Raw genomic sequence first — 16,019 nt, forward strand, 5'->3', positions numbered from 1 at the left:
GAGAAGGCTTACGGTTTTTGCCAGGGTGCTGACAAAGGAAACGACATCTTTACAACAGCTGATTTAGTAGTTCTCTGGCTGAGTTAAATTGAGTTCAATCCCCAGCCTTCAAATACCCGTGTGCTTAAATCTGTTAATTTGCAATTGCAAATAGACCCCATTAGTTCAATAGTTACCGCATTGTTGATTTCAGTGGGAAAGCTCACAGTAATGGAAGGTGTGCATGTATTCAAGTATTCTGAATAATTAAGTTTTGCTTCCTAGCAAAACTACTCCGTCACTGATTACAATTATAGAAAAAGTCTTTCTTTAAAGTTGCTGAAGCAAATTCATTGGTTCCTCAGAACCTTGATAGCCATTCCCCTCAGTACACGTATTTTATCCCAGTAGTTTCATGTAATCCTTTGCTGGCAATGTATGACTGTTAGGACTTGCTATTCCAAAGCCTTTATTGTACTATATGGATGGATCCCAGCCTTATTTGTATCTCATAGGAGGCAAATCCTGCAGACATGGGCAAGGAGCAGACTTTGGGCTATATAAATAGTCCTGACATATGTTTTCCTGGGGGTAGTAATCTGTTTCCCACAAGGCGTCTCAAAATTGTTTGCTACATGTCTGCCAGAAGCCTCACCTCCCTTATCAGATGAGAGTCATCAGATGGGGTCTTTCTCCTTTCTCACAGGGGACAACATGAGCAGAGCTTGCCATTGTCGCAAACGACGAAGTCAAGTTCTTTGCATTTGGGAAACTGCAGGCATGGGCACACCCAACGTGCAAGAGACGGGCTTTTCCCTGGGAAAAACACCTTTGTGAGTGTGTTGTCTCACCTGTCAGGTGGCCTCTTGGCCAGTGCTTTCCCATGGTGTGTGCCATGGCTTGGCAGAGAACACAGCTTCTTGGTCATCCCGCAAACACACCGTCAGTTGTGCACCGAGGTTGGAGGCTGCCCGCATAGCCCGTCCCTGCTTTCATAAGAGGCTGTGTCACCCAGCCCGAGCAGAGTGTTCCCAGCTCTGACCGAGTACCAGAGGGCAAGGACAACTCAGCATTCCCAGTGTGAGTAACCTGTGACCACCTTGCACCCCTTGAACCTGACAGCAGTGGGCTGTATCAACAGGGGCACAGCCAGTAGACAGAGGGAAGGGATTATTCCCCTTGTATTGTGCTGTGGTTTAGGCCCAGAGTGTGACTGAACACACAGAACCGTTCACTCACCCCTTCCCCCTCAAGAATGGGAAGAAGAAAATAAAGCAAAAGGTTTGGGAATCAAGACAAGGCTAGGGAGGGGTAGCTCACCCATTACAGTCATGAGCAAAAGACAGATTTGTTAGGGGAAGAAAAAAAAGAATGTCACTTTAATGCAAAACACTAACAACAGCAACACTTACTAGACAGAATGGGACAGTGAGAAGCATTGCCACATCTTAAAAACACTTTCCCCCCACCCCTCCCTTCTTCCTGGGCTCAGTTTTGTTCCGATATTTCTACCTCTGTCCCCCAGCAGCACAGGGACAGGGAATGTGGGGGTGCAGTCAGTTCTCTGCTTCTTCCTCCAAGGTGGGGGAAGCACTCTTCTGCATTCTTTCCCCTGCTCCACATGGCTCTGCTCTTATAGGAGACAGTCCTCCATGAACTTTCTCTAGCGTGAGTTCTTCCCACAGGATGTAGCCATTCACATGCTGCTCCAGCAAGGGTCACCCCCATGTGTTGCAGTCTTCCCAGTGCCAAACTACAACAGCAGGGGCTTCTTCTTCCCTCAGAGTCCCAGTCTACTTTAAGCACCTCCATGGGTGGCAGGGGCATGGCCCTGCCATCTCACCATGGGATACAGGGGAGCTCTCTGCTGTGGCACACCTCCCCGCGCTTCCTCCTCCTTCCTTCCACTGAGGCCAGTGGTGTTTGCATAGGTGTCCTCATAACTCCTCCTCGCAAATCCCAACCCCCTCTCAGGTTCCTCTTCTTAAATACATTATTGCAGAGGTGCAGCCACCATCGCTAATTGGCTCAGCCTCTGCCAGGAGCGGGTCTGACTTGGAGCCGGGGGAGCTTTTGAGAAGCTTCTCACAGGGGGCCACTGCTGTAGCCCCTTCCCCTGCTACCAAAAACCCACCACACACAAACCCACCACAGCCTGGCACTTACTAGACTGCATACGGAGTACTGCATATGCAGTTTTGGCCCCACTGGTGCAAGAAGGATGTGGATCAACTGACATGGTCCCATAGAGAGCCACCAAGATGGTCAGGGGCTGGCACATGTGACTGTGAGAAAAGTCTGACAGAACTGGGCTTGCTCAGCTTGGTGGAGGGAAAGCTGAGGTTACTACATGGAGAAAAGTTTCCCCATGAGGACAGGCAGGCAGTGGAGCAGGTTGGTCAGTGAGGTGCAGGCTCTGTCCTTGGGGGTTTTCGGGACTGGACTGCAGAAAACCCTGAGCTGTCTGGTCTGATCCCAGAGGCTGCCCTGCTTTGGGGCAGGGGATTGGACTGGAGACCTCCCAAGCTGCCATCTAACCCAGGTGATTGTCTGGGAGGCTCAGGTTCTTCTACCACTGGAGGTACATGGTTATGTCTTTTTCTGTCTGAGGCAGAACCTTAAAACAAAATTTATCTGGAGCTTTCAATTCTTAGCTTACAGTATATAAAAAGATTTCATACTGATGCTTTCTAAAATGGTTGTTCCACGTTTTCTTTGTTCTTTAAGAAAGTGTTTACTGAATTAGTCTGACAAGTCTGTCTTACTTTAAACACCTCCTTGTAGAGTGCTATCACAGTCACAACTGTCCATCCCATAACAGTCCTCCTGGTCAAACCAAAGAGACGTAGAGAATTCCCATCTCTTTCTTAGCAGTTTGCCATGCCTCTGACTGCTGAATATGTTCAATAACTCAGTAAATGAATGTTACAACATAGCTCCTGTTATCTGAGGTTGAGAAAACATCAGAGTACAGCAGGCTGGGAAAGTGCTCTGTGATACTAGAGACGTTTTCCACACTGTAAGACTTCAGCAGAGAATATCCATTGAAAAGCGAGGTGTCCAGGAAAGAAATATATACAAACATTTGCCTGTCTTTGTTGTGCACTGCAAGCGAGTCTTCTTTTTCATTGTTGCTGCTGCTGTGGATGGTTATGCTCTGCTCTGCAAATAGTCCCCTGACCTTGTTTACCCGGAGCTTTCGAAGTCCCCAAATGGCCAAGTATTCTGTTGGGAGAGGAGTGGTGCCACAGAAGGACAGCTTCAAATCCCACACCCTTGTGAAGTTGAGGAGCATCTCCAGCACAGAGGTGTCTGTGAACCAAATGGTCAGGTGGCTTTTGTAGGTAGTTTTTTCCATGGTAGAAAGCAGCACTGTTTTGCAATTGCACATCAAGTTTGCCAGGCAGTAATCACAGTCACGGATATCCACCAAGCAGCTGCAGTTGCGAATTGTGTTTTCCTTGGTGAAAATTAGCGTATGGTTCTTCTGACTTCTCACAAAACTGCCAGTGATGCATATGCTAAAAAAGCCAGCCAGAATGAGAGCCAGCCAAAAGGTGAAAGTAGAGAAGGCTATAGGCTTCATTAGTAGTGGTGCCAAGCTGCCAGGTGTCTCCTTCTTTTACTTCAGTGAATTATATCACTTGGCTTTACCTACTGAGGAGAAACAATTTCTTTATTATACTAAAGACCACTCAATGGTTATTATTACTTCACTTTTCCCACTCATTATCTGTCTCATCTAGTCAGAACCATATTGCAGTTTAGCAGGTTGTCCTGCATTAGAGGGGAAGTGCAGCTACACTGATTCAGAAAATGAATTGTGACTCATGTTTGGGATTATTCTTTCACTCCTTTTTTGCTCTAAATGCTTTCATTTGCTTATGGGCCAGCTTGGACACCCTCCTCTCTATCCAGGCAGCTCCTCAGCCTGCCCAGTGTGAAGGTGAAGGCAGGATTCCTCCTGCTCATTTCTGCTTTCTGCCTTTTCTTTGTCCACTTCCCAACAGATAGCGGTGACAAATGACTCCATGCTCCACTTCACCAAGAGAGGCAGTCTGAGAAGGGCTAAAGACAAGTGTTTTGTTTTACACTTGAATTGCTAAGTAAGAGTTGTGATAACTTTCCCTTTAAACTGAATGTGGGATATACTGGGCAGAGGGAAAGAAAGAAAGGGTGGTTAAGGGCGGAAGCACTACTGGATGCACCACAGCTATCTGGTATGCTGATAAAACCTGCTTTTCATCCATATGAAGCTATGTGTGCTCCAGCCTTAGCCTGTAAGTTTTGAGGATCAAGGACCATCTCTCGCTGTGTCTCTGCACAGCAACTAGCCTAGGATAGATCCTGACTTTCTTGGTTGCTTTGCCCCCCTTCATTTACCCTGACAAAGCAAAGTAGCACCTTCCATGCATGCTTATGACAATGGAGCAAGTTTCCATCCCAGCCTCAAATGGTTGGGAGCATTTGGTGGGGACTTTTGAATTCTCAGCTACCAGCCCCTTGGTTTTCAGAGCAGGGTTGGATCTTACCAGAAGCATCTGGATACTCCTGGCATATTATTAGATTATGGTACAAGCAACGATGCAGAATGCCATTTCTCAACACAAATTATAAGATGTTGGAAAGTTTGTCTGATTTGACTGTAATTGTTTTGAAGCACCAAGAGACATTAGAGCCAAATTTTGACCAAAGGTGGCAAGTCCTAGTGAAGGCAGCAGTAGAGCATGCACTGGGCAGAATTTGGAACAGAATTAGCATGTGGAAAGATTGATCCATGTCCAGAATGCATGTCTCCAGCACTCACAAAACACAGCACTACACCTACATTTTTGGAAAAACATGCCAGATAAACATGAAAATAGTAGTCTTTATAATAAAAACACAAATTGGTTTTGTCTGTTATTCAATCTTCCTTCATTAGGGAGTGGAATCTTCTGCTATAAACTTCATGGTCGTTTAACAGACAATTAAAAGAAAATGTCTTCAGGAGCACACTAAAGTTATCTTGGTCATTAGCACTATCATATGCATGGTAGTTTACCAAGCTCAATTCTTGCTGAAAATTCAAGTGAGAGAGTTCTTTGACTAATGTTAATTTTTAAAAACCTACAAAACTGCATCTTGACAGAATAGTTTGTGTCCTGCTTTCCACATTTCTCACTTATAGAGGATATAGTCCCCTAGTCCACCTTTCTTTCTTTGAAGTTTGGTTTCCGTTAGTTAATCTGTGGAAACTGTGATAGTTCGTAAATGACCAGGTCTTTGCCATCCACAGGAAAAGCAAGAAAAGGGAAAGTTACGTGCACATGGGGCAAAAATCTGCACTAAGAATGGTGGACTCTGGGCCAGACGTTACCAGCAGATCCTTTCCAGGAATGAAATCTTTAGCTTGTGATAGACAGTTCCATGAAAATATCAGCTTATTGCTTCACAGCAGTCAAAAAGTAATTAAATTGTTAAGATGTAATAGGAAAATGGTGGGAAAAAAGAGACAGTGCTGTTGAGCTACTGCATAAATAACTTGTTTGCTGACACTTGCCTGCTGTGTGCAGTTCAGATCCCACCATTTCAGGAAAGACTGGAGTTCAGAGAAGAGCAACAAGAGTGATGAGATATGGAAGGACTTCCCTTTAAGTAAGATGGGACTAGGTAAAGTAGGACTCTAGGTGGGAAAAAAGATGGTTGAGGTAGGATATGGTGGTGACCTATAACAGCACAAATAACATGGAGATGGTGGGTAAAGACCAGTTTTTCACTACTTCTTCCAAGAACAAGAGTAAGACATCTCAAATAAAACCAGTAGAGTCATAGCTGACTTGTTGATCCTTAGCAAAGGATGTTGGGGGCACAAAAATTTTTCACAAATTCAAGGCAGGACTGGGTAAGTTCAGTGAGGAGAAGTCCACTGCAGTTATCGTGTACACAGGCACCACACCTGGCTACAGAAGGCCCCGTGCTGAAAATAACTGGAGGCAAAGAAAATATCACATGTAAGTATCACATGTTTTTGTCCTATTCGAAATCTCTCCTACGCACCTTCTTATGGCTGTACATGGAGATGGCTACTTGACTAGATGGATATTTGGTCTGACAGATTATGTTATTATTTTTAGATATATTATTATTCTTAGATAAGGTATATATAGTGTAAATGTACGTGGACTGACTCAAACATGATTTAATTCTGTATGTACTCCCTAAATTTAGTATGTTGTTTTCTTAAGTGAAGGATACAGACATTTTAATGCTTAAATCAAATATTTAATCCATGTTGTGGAACATACCAGAAATACCAGTCCAACTGTTAGCTAAAGTTTAACTTCAAAGGTCAGACTCATCCAACTGGTAGCTGTCCTGGTATCATTACTGCTAAATTAATTTGGTCTCCAGTATCTAAGCATCTATTCATGCATCACAAAGAAAATCCTATTACTAAATCTCCATACTGTGCTTATTTTCTCAGCCCTTAACTGTGGCTAGCAGTTGTGATAAATCAGAAATCTGTAATATCACCACTGTTTCACAACTCAGTGAAATTATTTGGATTTATCTGTTTTGGAGGTAATAGTTGCAAGAAGAATTCCTAGACAATGTCAACGGTGTGAGTTTGAACTAAGTAAAATTGATTTTACTCAGTAAGACTCAGCACTTCTGCATTTCAAACTCCCACCTGCATCAAAAGGGGTGATACTGCTTTTTCCACATAAGGAGGACTTCATAGTCATAAAACATTAGATAAAATACTTTGATGCATCCTCCTCAGTTTTAGCTCTTTATTTATTTTCTTTTTCTTTTTTTCAGTACCTGAAGAGTGGAGAACCTTTAGTTCTCTACTGTCTTGCAGCCAACCAAAGAAAATTCTCTTTCAAGTTTAGCTGAGCTGATAGCATTTGGGCTCTGTCCATCAAAATCCAAACAAAATTCTAAATCTTGGCATTCCAGGAAATGTTATCTCCAGAAATACTTGCTATCCTCTTCTGCTCCCTGCAATGCAGAAACATTCCTGTCAATTCAGTTCTTGGTATTTAGTTTCTGTGTGGTTTTGGTGAGTGATATGCAAGCAGTGAAATATATGTTGCAGGTTGTCTGTCTGTGAAGTGTCAAAGCCACCTGCAATGCACCTTTACTTAATCTACCAATTATCTACAGAAAAATGTGCATTATATGGCTCTGAATCAAATTATTTTGCTGCCTGCACTGGCTTGGGAAACGGTTGGCTTTAATTTTTAGAGGTGGGGGGAGCTGCCTTGCAAGAAGCAAGATAAAGCATAGATAAAACTTATCTGCACTAGCTCGATGGCTCTGAGTTGTATCTTTTTGAATTATTACTGCTGTCAAGGCACTGTTAGGAGGGAAGAGGTCACAACTTAGCAAGAGGTTCTTTTCACTAAAAGTCTGGGGAGATGTCTTTAGCTTGTCTTCTCTAGGAGTGGCTCAGAAGAGTCTGAGTTTCAGTAAGGAAGATAAAAAAAAATATGAAGCAAAAGTCACAGACATGAAAGTTGAGGAACAGGAGTTTGCCAGGGTAGAAGATGTAGGGAAAAGGAGAATCAAAGAAGAGCATAGGTCTGAAAAACAGGGCCAGGGCCTGAATGTATATACCTGCAGGATGACATCTTGTTATTATGAAGCAAAATGGTTGAGGTGATCTGAGTTTAACCACTGAAAGGACTGAAACATAGAATTGTTAATGTTTTTTTTAATTTGGTGTGTTGATGTGATGGTGAGCTACACAAAGAATAAACTGTCTCTCAGGAAGTACTTTTGAAGTTGCAAAAGCTAACAGTTATTTTCAAAAATCTTCCTTCTTTGCAGAGATTCCTTATATTTTGAATTGCTTGTAATGCAAAGATGCCTTCAGTAGGGCTCTTGGAGACACACAAAAGCCCTTTTTTGTAAATTGCCATGATGCTGAAGGAAATTTGGGGTGATTCTCTTCCCTGTTGTGGGTCTGTGTTCTCCATCATCTCCAAATTTACAAAAAATGATGGAGTATCTTCAGAAAACTGGAGAATTTGGGCTGTGGGATACATATTTCCACCATGCTCTCTGTCTGAGGATTACCCAATCCCCTTAACAAAGATAATTGATCCATTGAACTCACTAAAATATTTTTAGATATAACCTATAGAAACCCAAAGAATGCATCAGATCATGCTAAATGTCAAGAATTTCCATACAATTTTCTAGAAAATTGGTGGGTATGCTTCTTCTCTTCCCTAATTTTCAAATCAAGCTTAGCTAGACTTCCAATATAATCAGTACATATTCAGAGACTAAGCAACAGTCTCATATGCATTTACTATGCATGTGTTCAACTAGCTCTGCAGCCTTCTTCCTTGATTATGGCTAGGATACAGCATTTCAGTGATAAAACAACCAAACAGACTCAGTCTATGTCTTACTCTTCTACTATGCTATTAACTTTGGCAAAAGGAGGCTTATCATACAGTTATGAAGAAAACACCTATGGGTGTTGCTTCTACTTAAAACTTTTAAAATCTATAGCTATTTACTCAGCCACCTGACACAGTGGATTTTACAACTTGTTTCCATAAGCCATTTGACATTTCCCTGCATAACATAGCATAGCAGGTATAGCAGTCCTGTAAAAATCATATGAGCATGTTTTAGCTTTACAGTTTATACTAGAACGTTGCTGAACTCAGGAAACAAGAATGGTATTTCAAATCTGAACTTGGCAAATTATCTGCATGCTCTTCTCTCACAGATGGGTAACCAAAACCTACCTGCTTTTATGCATCTGTTCTGGTGCAAAGAATAACTCCTTTGTCTACAGAAGCGCAAGGTAAAAAGGAGCTGGTCTGCATTTCATTTCCGTATAATTGTTCAATTCAGCTATTTTAGGCAGTCATTCTTGTCCAGCCTTATAGCCAATGTTCATCAGTCCTTGAAAGCAGCAGGGTAATAAAAATGGTAACACATTTTCATAACAGAAGTGATTGAACTTGTTCATTAACCAGTTGCAGCGAGATGATTGATAAATATGTTTTGATTAAAACACAAAATGGCTCTGTAGCCTAAATGTGGTATGTGCTATTGGAGTCTTGTTGCTGTTGCTGAATGTTTGGTTTAAGTTTTTGAGTAAAAGATCTAGAGCTCTACCAGGCTGCAAGATGACCTCCAGCAGAAGTAATAGCACCTTGGGTTCATCTCTTTGTCCAATGCAGCAAAGAAATAATTTGTCCAAACTGATGGTGGTTTATTCTAACATCATGGTTTCTTCACAGTGGTATTATTTCTAACAACATCCCAAACAGCCATGTTTCAAATGAGGCATAGGTGGGATATAATAACATGCCCTTCACCCAACTGCACTGATACTTTTTCTAAGTTGGTCTCATACAGTCAGCTAACAATTACACAATGTTTTGAAATTATGCATTGTGATTGCAACGTTTCCTTTTATCAGTTACTGGTCAGGTTTTGTTACTGAAACTACAACCTTCGACAAATCCACCCCCTGCATAGGTAAATTGGAGGTAAAGCCTACTTTCCTTCCCCTACCATCTTTACATAGTCTGGTTTTGGAAATACAATTAGAAGTGGAAAAAACATGAGGCAAGTAAAACTAGTAGATAAATAGCTGCTGAGTCATACTCCCCACACCACCTTGCTGTCCAGAGTCACAATGTGGTAAGCATTTAGTATTTGAGAATGAAGTGAAAAATTAAATCAGTGTATGAGAATGACTCAGTGCCTTGAATAGTAATTAGACTGTATTGCCCCAGAGGTCTTTTCTTATGCCTGCTTTTTCTTATGCCTGGGTAAGCAGTCACCCAACTTCACTAAGCAGTGGTAGAGTACCACTATGCCATGGGAATTACTCGTAGCTGATCCAGTTCTCCTCCAAACAGCTGACAGTATTTACCCAGTGGTTACCTTCCAATTACTGTATTAAAACACATCAGAAAGGTTTTGAAGTGTGGATTTTGGTTTCTATGAATCAAAGAGATACCTCAGTTCAGGTAACAGAAGGGAAAGATTCAGCGATTAGAAAAAGAGTACTGATAGAAACTCTGCCACTGCAAGGGTTTTCTGGGAAATGGGGAGGTGGAAGAGGGATATGTTCAAGCTCAAGAGATTCTTAATTGGCCTGAAGATGTTAATCATCAAGAAGGCTTTGGTGATTGGTATAATCTTGATTTTCATCTGGCATTTAAGCTTCCTGAAGTCCAAAGCTACCATCCAGTTTTCCTCATAGACTCCTTTAGAAAAGTCTTCTTTCGCATTGAGGGGAAGCTCTTGCATCACCCCAAATTGAAGGACTTTTTGTTATAACCAGGTCTATTTAGCTGAATACTTGGAGAACAGGGCACCAAGCACCAAGAGCAATTCTGTAACAACTAAATAGGTCTATAGTAAAGCATGTCTAGTAGTACCTGGACACAATACCAAAACCCCAGAGCACAGACTGAGCAGATGCAGATGGATGAGGAGAAAACCACTGCAGCCTGTATGGTGGAACAAGGAGGTAGCAGTGGGTGAAGGAGGCAGCTGTAGAGAGAAGAAGGGAGAAAAGTGCTGATAAGGGGCTGGGTGGAGGAGAGGCAAGTGCAGCCCAGAAATGGATTGGAGGCATGAAGGAGAAGGAAGGAGTAGGAAGCCTTCCTCAACAATCAGGAAGCTTTTTAATAGCGCAGAACATACAGAAAGAGTACAAAACTGAGATCCTGGGGCAAGTTTTTTGCAAACTTTACAGGCATGTCTTGACAGAAAGTAAAAGAAAAGGAATAACGCTTCTCCAGAAGAGACACCCATTCTGTTTCTGCTTTGGCTCCTGATTTGTGTGGTTTATATCCAGTCCAATATTTGTTGTTCAGTACTAAGTTGTTCCTTGCATGCAAAAACTGGAGAAAAACTAGATCCCGGTAGCTGCCCCAAAGTCCCTCCAGCCTGCAGTGCTGGTCTGGAGAGGGGGAAGGCAGCCACCGCTTCAGAGCTGGGATCTCTATGGTAGCAAAAGGAGAAGAGAGGCTGGCTTCTCTGCCTAGCAGCAAACAAAAATCCTAATGATTTTAGGAAATTTTACTTGCTTCCGGTAGCAGTAACCTGCTTCTGATTAAACAATTTTGAGTGATCTAAATCCAGCAAATGATTTGCTCATTTTTGTCCTGAGTGGGGGCCTTTCAAGTGAAGATTGGGTTAGACATAGGTACCAGCATAAAATTATTCCAGTTTGATTGCTTCAGCCATGCATGGTTTTAGATGTGTTATCTCTTTCCAGCACTGAAAACACTGATTTATTACATGTTATCCCAAAAGTTTTCTAGCACAAGATTCCATCCCCACTCCTTTTTCTTCTCAGGTTTTGAGAGCTAAAGGAGATTTTCAATGCTTATTTAGTAATAGTGTCATTTTAGGTTTCTGAATTTGCTTTGATCATTCCACTTTTTTTCTTTTTTTTTTTGCTAATTGCAGATCTGTGTATTAAGAAAACTGCAAAAAAGCAATAAAAAGCCTTTGACTGTTGTGTGAGAATGCTACTGTCTCAAGGAAAGTTAATCCTATTCAATGGAAGTCCCAAGCCTATACAATTAATTTCTTCACAGGGTGCTTTCTTCCATTCTCTATTCAGAAAAAAACCTAATTAAAACCCCTCATTGATCACTTGTGTTAACATGTGCCTATGTGAAAGTGCTGTATTAAGCAAAGAGGAGCTTAAATCCATATAATCTTGTGCAGCTTGAGTAATGTACACAGGATGAATACCAAAACCACCCAATTTAGATCAAAATAACGTGAAAGGCTGGACAACACCAAGAGCTTTTAGAAGAGCTATGAAGACTGCCTCTTTCTTTTCCTATTTGCAGGCAGGTATGGGAGGGATGTGTAAAAAAATACATTGTATTTCACAGTGAAGGTGGCAGCAAGGAGGTAGGTACAGCAGCTTAACTGGGCTGATCTTATTGGGGATGATGCATAACTCGCCTGCCATGCAGAAATCTCAAAAAGGGAGGGAGCCAAGGGGAAGAGGAGTGCAGACAAGCTCCCCTTACGCTAAGGAGCAAAGCTCACTCCAGGCTTGCCTTCATCTGTGCACTCTTTTGGTGATATTTAATACTGGTATAACCTGTAAAATTTTTGTGAAAGAGGTTTTTTTAAAGACTGCACAGGGCTACTGTTGGGTGGCTGTGCTGTGTTCACGTAGTGACTAACTGGAGGTTTTTGAAGTGCAATTTCTTTGGCATTTGAAAGAGTAAACTGAAATTTTCTTTTTCTTTTTTTTTTTTTTTCTTTTTTCCCTCAAAGATAATGCTAAAAATTTGCTTGAAAGCCTATCGGATCTTCTGGAAAAAACCTTTTATTGTTAAATTGTAACTGAAAAAAATAACATCTCTGATTTGCAGAGAGGTATGCACATGAGAAAGGAGGAGGTTAGCTTTAACATCTGCTGAACTAAGCAGGTGTTAAACTACAAGATTACAGGAAAATGTAAAGGGTTATGTAAAATGCAAAGAGTCAGTCCCTTAGTAAGTCCAGTCTGAGTCTTCAGTGCAGAATAGCTACATTATCTAACCAGGAAGCCCTAGGGAGCCTTGGGCGTTGAGGGAAACAAAATGCTGGATTTGACCTTTGTAGTCTGTGGAAGTTTTAGGAGTTCCCTGAGTGGGCTGATAGCAGAGAGAGTATTTTGTTTTCCGTCTCTTTGTTTAAACACTTACCATATTTATTTAGTTACTCCACAGATAAATGTAGGAAAATAACTTTGTGATAAAAGCTGACGTTCTACAGACTTACAGGCTGCAGTGTGATCTGTGCAACCTGAAACCTGTATTTGCATTTGCTTGTGCAGCAAAAGCCTTGGGCTGCTTGTCATTAGGCTGAGCAGCCAGTGCTCTAGCAGTGGTGCTGTCAAGCGTAGCAGAACAAATTCCTTCCCAGCAATGATAAAAATGCAAGATAAAATAGGCAATTCTGTTGCATTGAACTTGAAGTACACACAGACCCTTGAAAATGTTCCTGTATGGGTATTTTGGTATTCAGGTGTACACAGACTCTGGGACAGACAATTAATCTAAAAACACCTCTGCAAAATCATCAAGGCTGTCCATTCCATGCAAAGCTTCTGTCCATACTGGAGGCAAATGTTGCAGCAGAGGGGGTTGTGACAGGTAACTGCAGGGAGGCAGATTAATAGGAGAAAACACAAGGGAAAGGAGGAAGTCTTACCCTCCCAAAGAATTGGGATGGTGATACCTCCCTTTTTCCTGCAATGAAGGTCACCCTTGGCAGGCCACAGCCTGATTATTTCCCACCCTGAGAGAGAAGAAAGGATGCATGTGTAAGGCCTTCATTTTCATGACCTGCTTCACACATGCAGTCTGCACTTTTCGTAATAAAGGGTGGGGGACCAAGATGAGTGGCAGGATTTGCTTTGCCAGAACGGACCTGGAGCTATTCCAGCTTGGAGATGTGCAGGAAGGGTGACACACACTGATTGGGGTATTCACCTTTGAATTGCACCAGGATAAGCATTTACATAAATGAAAAGTGAGAAGAAAGTGATATAAAGGTTTACCAACTCGGGAGGAGAGCACTATTCTGCACAGCTTTAAAAAGCAGCAGCAGATCATACATATCTTACTCACTTGAGCACCATAGGAAGGATTTGTCATTATGCCTGTGTAACTGGATTGAAATAAGTGGTATAAATTGGATCTAATGAAATGAAAAATCAGAATTTTATTTCTAGCAGTGCCATTATGGCAGTGTGTCTCTATCCTGCCTGCTACTGCAACCTATGACTACAAATCCCAGTTTTCTATTCAGTGGTTATAAAGTGCTTTAAGAGTCTCAGAAGGAAGGCATTATAGAAAAACAAGTTTTTTCCTGTTGCTATCTAACCAGGCAGCTATTCCAGTCTGTTGACTGTTTGATATTTCTCCGCAGTGCCTTCTGCAGCTTTCAAATAACGGAAGCACTAGTGACTTGAACTCTTGTCCTGATGCTTATGAGAGAGCCCTGTACCAAAAAGGTGTCAGGAATACAAAATCATGTCCTGGCTTTGTGTTAAAGAGAAACCCCAGAGTGCACAGTTATATGTTACACTGTGAAAAGATCTTATTTCTCCTCTAAATTATAGATTAGTACTTTCCAATAACTTATTTGTTCGCTTCTTGAACGATCCAGCCTTTTGCCTAATTTTATTTATTTTTGTGAAAGATAAGCCTTAGCAAATAAAATTTCCTTCAGTACTGGTGCTGACTCTGACTGCACTGCATGTGTATGTAAGCTACCATGTTAGGGGGGTTGTGCTCCCTGTGATTTAAATTGAATATGAATATTAAAAAAACCCCAAAAGTGTATACACATGCATAAAGCATGAATTTGTATGCTCAATGCACAAGTGCATCACATTTTCACACAAGTACTTTTGTAATTGTAAGGTATGCACAATCAAATCCCTGTTTATTTATCTGCCCTCAGAAAGGGACACCTTCTGGGAAATCAGGTGTCCCAAGGATGGGTAGTCAGCATTGCCTGAAAACCAGAGTTATCCTTGGTAGCTCAAGCTGAGCACTTCAACACTGAGGTACTAAAATTCATTTTAAAACCACTTTTAAAATTCTCTTTTTTTTAATGTCAAACCAACTACTCCCTGAAGCAAGGGTATTTACACTGAGTGAGCTTTAGGAAAGAAAGCTCGACTGCAACTTTTTGCTATTATTTCCCACTGCCCTTTCTAACCTGACCTGGACAAAAGTTCAAGTTAAGTATTACACTAAATTAAAGATTTGCCAAGCCCAAAACATAATGCCTACTTCATGAATGAAAATGGCATAGAAAGTGTACTTTAACACTTTATTTTCTGTTGTTCAAATCCTAAATTAAGAAAAATATATGTGAGAGGAGAAAGCTGCATGACAGAAAGCTGTTATGAAATGTGAATGGTCACTAAGCAGCTGGAGACTGAAACTCTGGATGGGGCCTCCTGGTGCCAGGTATCTCAGCTCCTGTTCGCTCACTCGGACAGTGGATGTTGTCATTGCCATTGAGGCTCTGTAGCTATATAGAGGTGGTGTAGTTACTTTGTTTTGTCCTTACTGTATCACTGGCTTGATTTCTAAATTAAATGACAGAATAAAACACAGGTCCTAACTGCTCTTTCCCCAATCCTCCTCTTCCAGTGCTCTTCTCAAGGAAGTTTTAACTGAGTAAAATGACTCCACTCCTGTCAGCTGGAGTAATTCCCACCAACACTTCTGTCACCTTTAAAGATTTGCCTAAAGAAGTATTTGCAAAACGGAGCAAAATCATTCCACTGTTCTTTGTGGTTATTATTCATAGAGCTATTAATTATTATCTAAGGCATACAGATACAGCGTATAAACAATTGCAACATATGAAAGTCAAACTTTGCAGAATCTGTTATTTCACCGTGATTACAAAACAACAAATCTGAAAGAAAAATACCTGCCAGGAACAGAGTTACTGTCAAGGAAATAATTGTGCTGGAAGAGAAACATCCTCATTCACAAAAATACAAGCTATTAAATGTTCCTGTTTTTTACCACCCCCACCTTTTAGAGCCGAAACAAAGACAGCGACTTACTCTTTCTCTGGATGCTGGTGGATGGGTTCACCACCGCCCGGCTTCCCGCTCGGCGGAGCTTGCCGAGCCGGGGATGCTCGGCTGCGCCTGGGAGCGGGGTCAGCCTGCGGAGCAGGCAGCAGTGCCTCCTCTCCCACTCGCTGCTGCTCTTTTATGTTTCCACGGGCCGGCAACCCATGCCGTTTCCCTGACTACCGGGAGAGCGGTCCAAGGTCTATCCCTATCATTAACACCACGGCAGCAGGATCCCTACCTGTCTACCTTCTCTGCTCCCATGCCATCGGGTGTACTGTCGTACACGAAGGGCTCACCTGGAAATGCTGAGGTGACCGACGGCCTCCCTGCTTGCTGTAGGAGGGAGCTGGGGTGTAGCGGAGCAGAGGGAGCTGGTGACCCGTGTTCGCAGGGGGATGGCCAGCCTGGTGCACAGGGAGGGAGATGGGACCTCCGCAGTCCTGTG

General features: G+C 42.1%; 1 protein-coding gene across 2 annotated transcripts; it reads right to left on the reverse strand.

Annotated features, from left to right (window-relative positions):
- Positions 1 to 1,332: 1,332 nt before the first annotated feature.
- EPCIP (exosomal polycystin 1 interacting protein) lies at positions 1,333 to 15,624 on the reverse strand. 2 transcript variants are annotated; one of them, XM_074860893.1, is made up of 2 exons: positions 15,560 to 15,624; positions 1,333 to 3,636 (listed from the first exon to the last, which is right to left on the reverse strand). In XM_074860893.1, exon 2 carries the CDS (start codon positions 3,563 to 3,565, stop codon positions 2,891 to 2,893), a length of 675 nt encoding a protein of 224 aa, XP_074716994.1. In that variant the 5' UTR covers positions 3,566 to 3,636; positions 15,560 to 15,624; the 3' UTR covers positions 1,333 to 2,890. The 2 variants fall into 2 exon arrangements, with proteins under 2 accessions (XP_074716994.1, XP_074716995.1); XM_074860894.1 differs by lacking the exon at positions 15,560 to 15,624 and adding an exon at positions 8,733 to 8,851.
- Between the last annotated feature and the right edge of the window lie 395 nt (positions 15,625 to 16,019).

Source organism: Strix uralensis, chromosome 2, assembly GCF_047716275.1.
Source record: "Strix uralensis isolate ZFMK-TIS-50842 chromosome 2, bStrUra1, whole genome shotgun sequence".
Taxonomy (NCBI): domain Eukaryota; kingdom Metazoa; phylum Chordata; class Aves; order Strigiformes; family Strigidae; genus Strix; species Strix uralensis.